Raw genomic sequence first — 12063 nt, 5'->3', positions numbered from 1 at the left:
AAACAAATAAATATTAATGAACTATGAATAGTCTCAAGTATAGCACTGTCATGTCAGAAAGGGCAGGAACGACTACAGCAATACTGCTGTGGTACTATGATGCTTATTGTGGGTTTGAAGTCATTAAAATGCATCACAATGTTTTCCTCCCTCTACTCGCAAGCAAAAAGCCACTAACCACCATCGAAACAGATCACAATCAGGCAACCACTGCTGCACACATTAGGATTCAATCTGCCGAAGCACTACCCCCAACTGTGTGCGTCGTGCGTTCCCCTGAACACACCTGGAAATGTTAGCAAGCGGGAAGCCAGTGATGATTGTGTGCTTGGTGGTACAATAGCCCCTTGTTGACAGTTTAAAATAAAATTGGCTGGTGTCGCTACGTCACCCTCTTAAAGCCAACAAAGTTTGCAGTGACAAGAACGGTAATGCACATGGAATTTTGGAACTTTCCAAAATAGAGTTAAACGCAAAAAAACATAAAATAAGAAGCTTATTTTCACATTCAATCTTGTATATTAAACTTTTCTTTGGAAACAACTAATTACCTTAGTAATTTTATCTATTTCTTGATGGTCAATAGCGGGTTGTAGTAATCAAACCCGTCGTCTTGTTTGTTTGGTCTGCCAGCTTTGAAGACTAATATGGAACCCATGAACCAGGTGACTGTTGGAGATATGGGTGACTAGCTTGCTAGCTTATAAGACATAACACCTAAATATATAAGTTTAGGTGATGTTAGAAATCCAATCTGTTCCCCTTGCTTTATGCTAATCCAGGCTACAATGTTGCTGGACTTAACATAGAGAGATGAAAGTGACATAAATCTTCTCTAAGGCAGCAAATAAAAGGATTTCAAAAAAACAAGTCAGACATTCTGCAATTATAACTTTGACAACAGTTTACAGCAACTCTTTGCTATAGTATACAAATTCAGTCAAAATGGGTCATTTGATCCGGTTTAGGCGGATATGTTGGGGGAATAATAATGCCGAAGAACAGGGTGGAGTAATAAGGCTTTCTCCCTGTACTTAGGCGCAAAGACTTATATGAAACAGCCTAGTAAATGATGCGCTGCTTTCACTGTGAACACAGAGATGAAGCACTTACTGAGACCTGTTGACCTTTACCACCATGCTTTTATTTCAGAAGCATTGGTGGTTTCAGCAGGATGTAGAGGTGTTAGTACAGTAGCATTTTTGAATCTCACTGTTTTAGAAGGTTTGGGTCTGACTTCTGCCCAAATCCTTAAAACTGAATTCTCTTTCCGCGGGTAGCAGTTGTGTCTTGGTAGGTAGTTATATTGTCACTTCAACCTAACCCCCACAATCAATGTCATTTTAAGGGTATTTTTTCCCAGAGTTTGCTTTTAAGACAGGGCTTCTCCCTAGACTTGGTTGTATTTTAAATTTCATGTATATTATGTTGAAAACTTTCCTCTCAAAAAACAACAGCATCAAGCCTTTGAGCAAGTGGCTCAAAACCACGACTTGGTTCCATTCAGCTGACAAAGCACTAGCCTTCTACGATATGAGTAAAGGAGGAAGAGATGGGACAGTGTGGAGTCTATTGAAGTAGATGGACAAGTTATCAAAACAGTGGACTCCAACATGAGAAACCACTAATTTCTAATAATTGCTTCCTTTTTCCAATTGACAGTCAGCATTTTTCAAAGCATGACCACAATTTTTTCCTAACCTAAACACAAAGCATGACAACCAAGGTCCCTTAACCTTAACAACGTAGTAGTTTTTACCCCAACAACGATATTTGCCTAACATTGAAAAATAACTTATTTTGACACATGATCTCTCCCTAAACCAAGTTTTTTGTGCCTAAAACAAACCAAACATTACCATGGCATGATAAAACTGACGCAGTGTACAGTAACATTTTTATGATAGCTCACACTGATGTTGTCTTCCTGCCAATAGCTGCACCAGATCAAAAAAATGCCTTGTCTATCTGCTGTGTCATTTAGTTTGGAGGGCTTCTGAAATGTAACTGGTCCTTATGAGAATGCAGACAAGAAATAAAGCAGTCACTCAATGCAGTGGGATCATTTCACCTGAACCCCCCTGATTTTGCTTTGTGTCTCTGTCAGACAGCAGCTACTGTGGTTTTCAGCAGGATGTAGGCATCGTTGCACTCCCACATAGATGCTATTTATGCCTAAGACCTCTAAAACAAAGCCAAGGCACTAATGCCAGTCATAGAAATACCAACACTAGTAAGACTAAAAATGCTAATTCTTAGAACAATTCATGTTTAAATGCTAAGAGTACCAAATCAATGGATATGATATTTGAAATATATTTTTTAGAGGTTTGGACAGACTACAGACAAAAACTGCTGACATTTGAAAATGCAATGACTTCCTGTGAAAAACTCTGAGTCCTGTACATACCATGTAAAGGCACTGATCAAATCGTATTCATGCTTTTGAACAATTTCACTTACAGTATGTCTGAGCCCAACAATTAGCTCTTCATGCATGCTGTATGAAAAGCTTATTAACCTGGCCTACCTAACTCACCTGGCCACAGACTAAAGAAAATGTCAACACCCAAACTAAAAGTTTGTCTAACCAGCAGTGACAGGTTGCTGTTCGCAATGTTAGATCTGGTTTTTAAAGATGCTAGCAAAGTAACACAGCACAGAAAAAACGCACAGCAGAGACCCCCGGTAGGTCAAACCACCGTGTTGTAGAGAATTAAGTAAAAATGAGGGCTGTCAAATATTTAATCACAATTAATCACACCTTTTTATCTAATCTAAATGTCCCTTGATTTCTTTTTGTTGCATTATTCTTTCTCATTTAATGCTCTTAACATGCTTATGCTTTGTCCAAATGTTTTTTATTGAAAAGAACATTGTCAAATAGGCTACTGTAGTGTTCAAGTTCACACGTAATATTCTCACTTGGAACAAATAATATCTCGCACAATGTAACACTGTCCATCAATTAAAGGGTGAAAAAAATACTTTACTTTTTCCATCGCCATCAGTTTTGTTGTCATTACTTAGAATTACTCATAGTGAGGACAGAAACTAGGCATCCTAGCTTTAAAGTATTTTAAAGTTGGGTAAGTTCAGCAAAATTCTCCAATCCATTTAAGGATTGATTTCCATAGTCAACTTACATCTGGACGAATATAGATATTCTTAATTTTTATGAATACTCGACTTTGTTTTCATTAATGCTTTTTCAGAAAACTATCAGACGTGCGTTTTACCTTAACTTCTGGAGATAATGACTAATAAAGTGCTGATAATGATTTGACTCCACTGTAAGCATTATGTTGTATAAACTGTATAACTTGTAGTTTATTTCCCCCCCAATGTTAAATTAGACACCAAGGTAAAAAGTCATTGTTTTCTTTATATACCTCACACCATGTGAATCTCATCAATCAGACTTGACACTATAGGTGACAGTGAGATCATGTGATCATGTTTCCATAAGTAGGACTTAGAGTGTCACTTCAGGCTGGCCAATCAAACGCAGTCTTGTCTCTTAAGAGTGAAGAAAAGGTCGCGATTTCTCTCATTCACCAAAAGAATTTGAAGATGATGACATCTCCAAAGTTTCTCTTGTATCTGACATGTTTTTTCTTGGGCAAAATGGGTGAGTTGTTGTTTTTGTGGCTGCTGTTGCTGTGTTTTAGTTTATAACAGCTATTTTCACAAATGCTGCTAATATCTTTCATGCTGTAATGATTGAATTAATCGTGCATTGGTTTTGTCTCCCATTTCACTTCAGCTCACATGTCTGTTCATCAAGAGAGACGTTTTATATCAGCTAATGTTGGAGACAATGTAACTTTACGATGTTTCTCTGAAGATGATGCTACAAGGATTTACTGGTACAAGCAAACTCTGGGACAGAAACCAAGAATCATCTTATCCTTCTATGTGTTTGGTTCAGGCATAATTTTTTATAATGAATTTAAGAACAATTCACGCTTCTCATTAGATACTGAAGAAAAAAAAAACTTGAACATTTTTTATTTAAACATCTCAGACTCGGCTACTTACTACTGTGCAAGTAGCGAAGCAATTGTCTTGGACTTTAAGAACGGCACCATTATCAATGTAGAAGGTTCAGGTTTGAAGGTCCCAGCTACGGTCCACCAGTCAGCGTCTGAGAGCATCCAGCCAGGAGGCTCTGTGACTCTCACCTGTACAGTACTCACTGGGACCTGTGATGGAGAACACAGTGTTTACTGGTTCAAGAAGTCGGAAGAATCTCAGCCAGGACTCATTTACACCCATGGAGGCAGGACTGATCAGTGTGAGATGAAACACAACACACAACCACACACCTGTGTCTACAAGCTGCCGATGAAGAGTCTGAATCTTTCTCATGCTGAGACCTACTATTGTGCCGTTGCCTCATGTGGACACATTCTGTTTGGAGACGGGACCAAGCTGGAGTTAGAAGGTAAGGGACTTTCTAGGCTCATTCTAATACTCATACAAACTTCCTATTTAAGATAGAACATAACATTCAAGCTTATTTGATGACTAGGTACTTTTGGTTGCTTTCTAAACTTTGTATGAACACAATGATAAAAGCTAAAAGCTGTGTTTCTGCTGTCCGTCTCTCTACAGATAACGCAGACTCTCTTGTCTCTGTGTATTTCTTGAGTGGTGCTTTAATATTCACCACCATCCTGGTGGTTTTACTGGCTTTCTTACTTTTCAAAAATAACAAGAGAAACCGCTGCCACTGTACAGGTGAGTGACACTGTATGTAACTGGTATAATTTACTAAATATAACTCAAATAAAAAAACACTTCTTTCCATTTTACAAACAGAGTCTCAAGCAAGATTATCCAGTCCCTCCACAGCAAACGCAGAGGTGAAATTTATCTTTATAAACAACCTTTTATTCCACAACAATACATTTGTTTCACTATTGTTTTTAATAGTTTAATTGTTTTTGATTTTCTAATCCACTTCTACATATTGTGTTAGCAGGGTTTCAGAGATGAGGACAGCCTTCATTATGCTGCTTTAAGTGACAACCTGCTCAACAGACCAAGAACAAACAGAGGCAACACCAGGAGTGAATGTGTGTACTCTGGTGTAAATAAAACTTGAGTCCATATTTATTCACAGACCTGGAGGGCTTTTTTTTATACATAAATATGTGTTTCCTGACTTATACCAAGTGATTTAGTTGCCTAACCTTACCTACATACTTTTATCTCTTATTGTTTAGCATAGCCATGACCTCTTACTAATATTTATTAAAATATAGTTCCGAAGTGCATATCTTGTAGAAAGCAAGACATTTAAAAACATTGCCGTTGAATTTGACAATGTTATCTGGAGTCATGGAATTTGAAGAATAAGTATGTTTAACTCAACCGAACCAAATCATGTACTGCATGTGTTTTTGTATTTGTATTTCATAAGTGATCAAATAAAGTTAATATATTCATGCAACCCTTTGAGTTTCAGAATATATAGTATATAAATTGTACAATACTTGCAGGGCCTTAAATTAACATCCCATCACATGACAAATGTGGGTGAATTCTGCCATTGGTGGGTGAAACTGTCACTCTGCCTGCCATGTTGGCGGGTAGCCAATGAGAATTGAGTTATTCATTAGTTGTTTTTTGCCTCTGTTCTTTCACATTTCAACCAAGTCTGCCATTTCCTTGCATTTGAGCTGAAAAGTGCGTTAACACATTTTTGGGTTGAAGAGGCAGACTGAAACAAGGAGGCAACAACAAATATATATAAATATAAATACAGTAGGATAGTCTTCCAGCAGGGATAGATTTTAAAATTAAATTTTAATTTTTATGTTGACGTCTTAAATTCCATTGGTTGTACTAAAAGCCAAATTCACCAAATTAGAGTCTGCTTTTCACAACCTCCAAACTTCTGTTATCCATTTAAAGCTCATCTTGAACTCCAAAAAGACAAAATTAATGCATTTACTAGAGTGGAGGATTGATGCTCCTTATCTGATTCATTCTCTTAATGATCTAATCTAATAGATTAAGTATATCATTATAAGTACTTAGGAAATTGGTTAGATGTCAGAGTGACATATACACAGGAACAAAGCTTGTTTCGTCTTTAAAAAAAGAACAAACGTCACACAATCCACTATACCATCTACACTGAATTACGGAGCTACCCTGTGTGCTCATGTTGCTGCCATAACACTGAAACCACTGAATGGCATTTACCACAAAGCCATTCAGATCATCCCTCAAGACAGCTATGGCATCCCTTACCCAAGGTGATTTCAACTCAACAAGCAAGACACCACACATCACTGGATAGTTTATCTTTATCTCAATCAGTGCAAATGTCTAAATGTAAAAGCAAGCACTTCATTGACACTTAAGGGCACAAGTCTGACCCAAAGCTGGAAAACACATGACTATACCGACTGTGTATGAAGTTGCATCTGATCATACAGTAGCACTGAGGCTAGTCTCCCATTGCCAGACCATCCTCCACAGTCCTGCAAAGGAAGGTCTAGCTAGTCCACACAGCATTCTGGGATGGGGGAAAAACGTGCTCTGGTTTACTGGCATTTCTTTAAACCAATCGGTTTGCATGGTGCTAAGCCCTGGACGTAATGAGGGTGCCTCTGCAAAGTAGCCTCTGGAAGGAACTTGTTTTGGTGGAACCAGTGTACATTCAAAGGTTAATTGTGCAACAGAAAACTAAGGTTGGATAAATAGTCTAGCTAGCTGTCTGGATTTACCCTGAAGACATCGGAGGAGCAGTTAACCACAAGTCCTCAGAAATCCACGCCGGTAATAATGGCAACACAGAGAAAGCGGAAGATGTGGGACATCTGGCCTGAAAAAAAGGGACATCCTGCGGTATTTTGGGCAGCACCTGAACAATCCCTAAACTTGAACTTCATCGATAAAAACTAAGCTTTCCCTTAATCAATGCAACAGCACCCACTTCTTTGTCACTTTAAGTGCATACGTTTTTTAAAAGATAAGAAGACTTGTCCAACTTTAGTTATTTAAGTAGATTGACCTGATTTTTTTTTCTGCTGCCAGCGTTGTACAGTGTAGGTTAATTGCTCAAAACATCAAACATAATAACAGTATTAGAAAAAACAATACTTGATCTTGTTAGCTGCATTTAAAAGGATGTGAAGAATATTTATCTTTTACTATTTTTAAATGTAATGCCAAAATGGGGACCTGCTTTGTTCTTCATTAGAGTTAGGGCCCAACATATCTCTATAACCATGTCAACCTTTCCTTTAGAAAAAAACAGAAAAAGAAATGGGCCACTATATGTGGCTAGGAGCGCAAGGTTTTCTAAATAGGACATGGAGTACAGAGTCACTTCAGGTTAGCCAATCAAATGCGGTCTTGTCTCTAAAAAGCAGAGAAAAAAATCCACGTTCTTTTCATTTCACAAAGCAAATTGAACACAATGACATCTCCAGTGTTTGCTCTCTTTCTCACGTGTCTGTTCTGGGCCGGATTGGGTAAGTTGCATTTTTGTAAGTCAAAGTTGTGTCTTTAAGCGTATGATAACTGCTTACACAGCAGATTAAGCTGAATTCTGTCACATTAAATTACATATACATTGTTTTTTTTCTGTTTTTTTCATTTCAGCTCAGACTGACCGGAAATTGTCTTTTTCTGTCAGCCAAGAGACACATTTTGTATCAGTCAAAGATGGGGAAAACTTGACTTTGAAATGTTTCTTTGAAGGTGCCGTTGCTGCCAGACTTTACTGGTACAAGCAAACTCTGGGACAGAAACATCAGCTCATCTCTACTTTCTATATGTACGACAAAAAGGTTAATTTTTACAATGAATTCAAAAACGACTCACGTTTTACACTGAGTGTTGAAAATGGTCAAAATCACCTGACAATCACAGAAGTGCGCTTTTCAGACTCGGCTACTTACTACTGCATGAGTTGTTTTCTATACACGTTAGAAATATCGGCTAGCATTTTAGTCGATGTAAAAGGTTCAAGCTTAAACATCCCAGCTACGGTCCACCAGTCAGCGTCTGAGAGCATCCAGCCAGGAGGCTCTGTGACTCTCAACTGTACAGTACACACTGGGACCTGTGATGGAGAACACCGTGTTTACTGGTTCAAGAAGTCAGAAGAATCTCAGCCAGGACTCATTTACACCCATGGAGGCAGGACTGATCAGTGTGAGAGGAAACCCAACACACAAACACACACCTGTGTCTACAAGCTGCCGATGAAGAGTCTGAATCTTTCTCATGCTGGTACCTACTACTGTGCTGTGGCCTCATGTGGACACATTCTGTTTGGAAACGGGACCAAGCTGGAGTTAGAAGGTAAGGGACTTTTCTAGCCGAGGTTTTTGTTTCTCATGGGTACTCATTAGTAGGGCTGGGACGATGTGCCTTTGTCCTGATTCAATTCTTTTCGTTTTGCTGTTAACAAATGTGATGTCGTCCAAATTGGTGGTACCATATATATAGAAAATAATTAGGTCAATCATTGGTAGAAAAAAAATTGATTCCAGGGAAAATAATGAACTTTAAAAATAATCGCAAAAATAAAAAATCACAATACATGAGTGAATTCATTTTCTTTTATATGCATACTCGTGAGGACTTTTTACATACTTTTAGAATTAGAATAGAAATCCTGTTGAAAGATCTGTCTCTGATGTCCGTCTCTCTACAGATGAGGTGGACTCTGTCTTGGTGTATTTCTTAAGTGGAACTACGACATTCACCACCATCCTGAGTGTTTTACTGGCTCTCACAGTGTGCATGATGAACAAGGGACACAACCGCCAATCTAATGGTAACTGCTAGTTTGTATGACTTGTAATCTAAGAATTTGGCCTTTAATTAAAAGAGTTTTTTTTCTGTTTCAAAACCAGAGTCTGAAGTCAAATCTCCAGCTCCCCAAACATTGAACCCAAAGGTGAATAAAAACTATAAATCAACAGCTAAACTACCGTTAAGACACTTTTTATTGCTCAATGCATCATTATTTGCACGTTTTCATTTTTGTCAAAGACAAAATAATGGTCATCTAACATATATTTTGTTACCAGGGTTACCAGCACGCTCAAAACCTTTATTATGCTGCTTTAAGTGCCGACCTGTCGATCAGATCAAGAGGACAGAGGGATCCCACCTGGACTGAATGTGTGTACTACAGCGTAAAGCAGTAGAACTGGACTTATTACATTTGTACTTTGGAGTAAGACAGGATTTCTTAGTGCCTCTCTGGAGGTGTCATAAAGATATTTATCTAGGTTTAAAATAATTTTGCTTTTATAGTTTCTTTATGATCTGCAGACAAAATTAAATCACTCTGTTCTTTACTCATTTGCAAATTTAGAATACTCTGTTGTCTGTGTGGCAAACAAACCATGTATGTCAAAATAAATTTTAAGTTCTTATGAATACACGTTTTTATGACTTAGTCAGAGTATTTAGAAGAACAGATGAATGGAAGCAATGCAAGTCACTTATTTTTTATTCACACTTATCTTTTTTTTTTTTTTAAAGAATATGTGTTTGTATGTGAAATATGACATTAATGATCAAATAAACAATTAAAAGTAGGATCACTGAGTTTGTGTGTGCATGTCTGATCCAGAAGTTTCTTCATACAGGAGTGGCTGTTGGCACCATGTGTGTCAAACATGACATTTACAACGTTCCTGATTTGGGTTTGAATGAGTTCTGTCTAGCAGACAACGGACGGTTATGCATCCAGTATTGTTCAACCCGTGTCTGCACTGATGACTTTCTAATCATAGAAATGAACAAACACAATAGAAACATGCACAGCAAACCCATTTAAAGTCACCGTACACACATGGTAGACACACTGTCAACAGTCCCAACATACATAATGTCGTACTGAACAGACAGAAGGAAATCAATAAAAAGCTACGCATTCCTACACAGCACCAACCTGCAGTAGGATTTGATACTGTAACAGTTAGGATGAGTGCACAATACAGGAATCAAAAATATATTTTAATGGACTGTAGACCACTTCAATGCTTTAAACAGGTACTGTTTAGTTGGAATATTACTGACAACAATAGATACAAAGTGATTGAATCTTATTACAGGGCATTTTTAACCATTTGAACTGCTGTAACTATAACATACAAATTATATATATATATATATATATATATATATATATATATATATATATATATATATATATATATAGGGCAAGAATTTTTTACCAATTCAGACCTTGTTTAAATTCACCTATCTTGGTCCCTGTCTCGATTTTTCCGGTAGCTTGTAGCTGCTAGCTCCTAGCTGCCGTCCGGTTAGTGTGTTCAGCCAGGCTTCTGTGATAATCACCTCAACAACAATCCACGGAGCGGCGGTGGTGTGGTCATGTCACGTCTTGAAGTTTATTTCCACTAAAAAAAAACAATAGCGTGGTCCAATCTGCACGCTGTTTCCTGTTTCCCACTGCAACAGGACTTCAGTGCGAGACTACAGCTACCTTCTCTAACGCTATTACTGTGCAAGCCACATACATCATTTGCCCCGTTTCCATGCAGGTACGTAGTCAGTGCTCAATTACCTATTTATGAGGGGAATAAACTTTAAACTTTCGTTGCAAAGCCAAACCTGTCCTGTGGAGGACATAGCTACACCACTGCCGCTCCGTGGATAGTTGTGAAGATGATTATCACAGAAGCCTGGCTGAACGCACTTACCACATGGTAGATAGGAGTTAGGAGCTATTGGCATGATCGAGACAGGCACCAGGGTAGGTGAATTTAAACAATGTCTGAGTTGAAAACGCATCCTGTTGTCACTTGAGGGCCCTGTTCATGTTGCACAGATATTTTAACTGCATTTTATGTCTTTTAAGAGGCACAAAGGCATTCTGAAACTTGCCCTGACAACTGCCGTTTTACCTCAGGTTAAGCTCGTACATGTTGCTGCAGTTACTCTGTGTTGCCTGCACTGATTTGGGTCGGGGGGGGGGGGGGTTTCAATCAAAAGTACACGCATATTAATGATGACCAAGACTAAAGTAAAAAAATGCAGAAATTCTCCTTTAAACCATCGTTTTGTCAAAGCCATATCTTTGGCTCATATTAGGTTATAACATCTTTTTAAGGCTCCAGCTGTGGAAGTTTAAGCTGTCAAGTGACTCTGTATTTCCACAGATGTTTTACTGGCTCTTCAGTAACATTTCAAGTGGTTTTACTTAGGGATGAACAACATATTAGTGGATAATATATTTGGTTGATTAGTTAAAATTGTATTAATACAAAAGTATTGAATTACAATTGTTGTTTTAGAGATGGAATTTAAGCCGATGATTACATATGATAATAAATGAATAATGCAACAGAGTTGTTTTCCATTTTACTCCAAAAGACTTCAGATTTTTGGTAAATGCAAATATTTTTTCGGAAACCAAGCTTGACACCATAGGTGACTGGGAGCATTTGTGGCTTTGAAAGGTTAATTTTGATCCTGAATTAGAAGAGATACACACGGATTCTAAAGACAGACTACCCATTCTGAATAACAGGCCTTATTACATATATTTTAACTGAATCAATCATCACTAAAAAGCAGCTCAAGACTCCCCTTTCCTAAAAGATAAGCCAAGCTCTTTATATATTTCTCAAAATGTGAACCTTTTCTAAGAATCAAAGAAACCAAACTTGGCAATGTAGGTGGCTGTGAGCATGTGACCATGTTTCCTATACAGTGTCACTTCAGGTTTAGCCAATCAAACGCATCCTTGTCTCTAAAGAGCGGAGAAACCATTGATATTCTGTCATTCAACACAGCAACTTCAACACGATGACATCTCCAGTGTTTGCTCTGTTACTCACATGTTTGTTCTTGGGGAAAATGGGTAAGTTATAATTTGATTATATGTTAGATGTGTGATGTTTCTTTCCATGACATTAAATTAACTCTATGTTTGCTCTCCTCTCGTTCACTTTAGATCAGACGACAGGTCTGGAATCCTCCCCAACTGTTCGTCAAGAGACACGATTTGTATCAGTTGAAACTGGAGAAGAATTGACTTTACAATGTTCCTAT

At 37.9% G+C, this 12063-nt stretch overlaps 3 protein-coding genes across 3 annotated transcripts in view; all 3 read left to right on the top strand.

The window, feature by feature from the left end:
- The first annotated feature begins 3335 nt into the window (after positions 1–3335).
- Positions 3336–5425, top strand: LOC117934816. Its single transcript, XM_034856836.1, has 5 exons — positions 3336–3631; positions 3767–4447; positions 4618–4743; positions 4825–4868; positions 4988–5425. Exons 1-5 carry the CDS (start codon positions 3574–3576, stop codon positions 5108–5110), a joined length of 1032 nt encoding a protein of 343 aa, XP_034712727.1. The 5' UTR covers positions 3336–3573; the 3' UTR covers positions 5111–5425.
- Positions 5426–7339: 1914 nt separating this feature from the next.
- On the top strand, positions 7340–9213 carry LOC117934876. Its single transcript, XM_034856929.1, has 4 exons — positions 7340–7493; positions 7624–8328; positions 8684–8806; positions 9061–9213. Exons 1-4 carry the CDS (start codon positions 7439–7441, stop codon positions 9180–9182), a joined length of 1005 nt encoding a protein of 334 aa, XP_034712820.1. The 5' UTR covers positions 7340–7438; the 3' UTR covers positions 9183–9213.
- Positions 9214–11684: 2471 nt separating this feature from the next.
- Positions 11685–12063, top strand: part of LOC117934812 (immunoglobulin kappa light chain-like) — an 8005-nt gene continuing 7626 nt past the window's right edge. The window contains exon 1 of the mRNA XM_034856833.1: positions 11685–11872. Within this exon, the coding sequence (XP_034712724.1) occupies positions 11818–11872 (55 nt within the window). The 5' untranslated portion in view covers positions 11685–11817. The remainder of the gene's footprint in view (positions 11873–12063) is intronic.

Source organism: Etheostoma cragini, chromosome 19 (genome assembly GCF_013103735.1).
Source record: "Etheostoma cragini isolate CJK2018 chromosome 19, CSU_Ecrag_1.0, whole genome shotgun sequence".
Taxonomy (NCBI): Eukaryota; Metazoa; Chordata; class Actinopteri; order Perciformes; family Percidae; genus Etheostoma; species Etheostoma cragini.
The sequence above is the reverse complement of the archived record's forward strand: the minus strand, read 5'-3'. Positions and strand labels throughout refer to the sequence as shown.

What these genes read in the sequence shown, in the direction of transcription:
- LOC117934816 (XM_034856836.1), top strand. Translation starts at nt 3,574, where the DNA reads ATGATGACATCTCCAAAGTTTCTCTTGTATCTGACATGTTTTTTCTTG. An exon ending in GACCAAGCTGGAGTTAGAAG is followed by an intron (nt 4,448 to 4,617) that starts GTAAGGGACTTT and finishes GTCTCTCTACAG; the next exon opens with ATAACGCAGACTCTCTTGTC. An exon ending in AAACCGCTGCCACTGTACAG is followed by an intron (nt 4,744 to 4,824) that starts GTGAGTGACACT and finishes TTTTACAAACAG; the next exon opens with AGTCTCAAGCAAGATTATCC.
- LOC117934876 (XM_034856929.1), top strand. Translation starts at nt 7,439, where the DNA reads ATGACATCTCCAGTGTTTGCTCTCTTTCTCACGTGTCTGTTCTGGGCC. An exon ending in GACCAAGCTGGAGTTAGAAG is followed by an intron (nt 8,329 to 8,683) that starts GTAAGGGACTTT and finishes GTCTCTCTACAG; the next exon opens with ATGAGGTGGACTCTGTCTTG. An exon ending in ACACAACCGCCAATCTAATG is followed by an intron (nt 8,807 to 9,060) that starts GTAACTGCTAGT and finishes TATTTTGTTACC; the next exon opens with AGGGTTACCAGCACGCTCAA.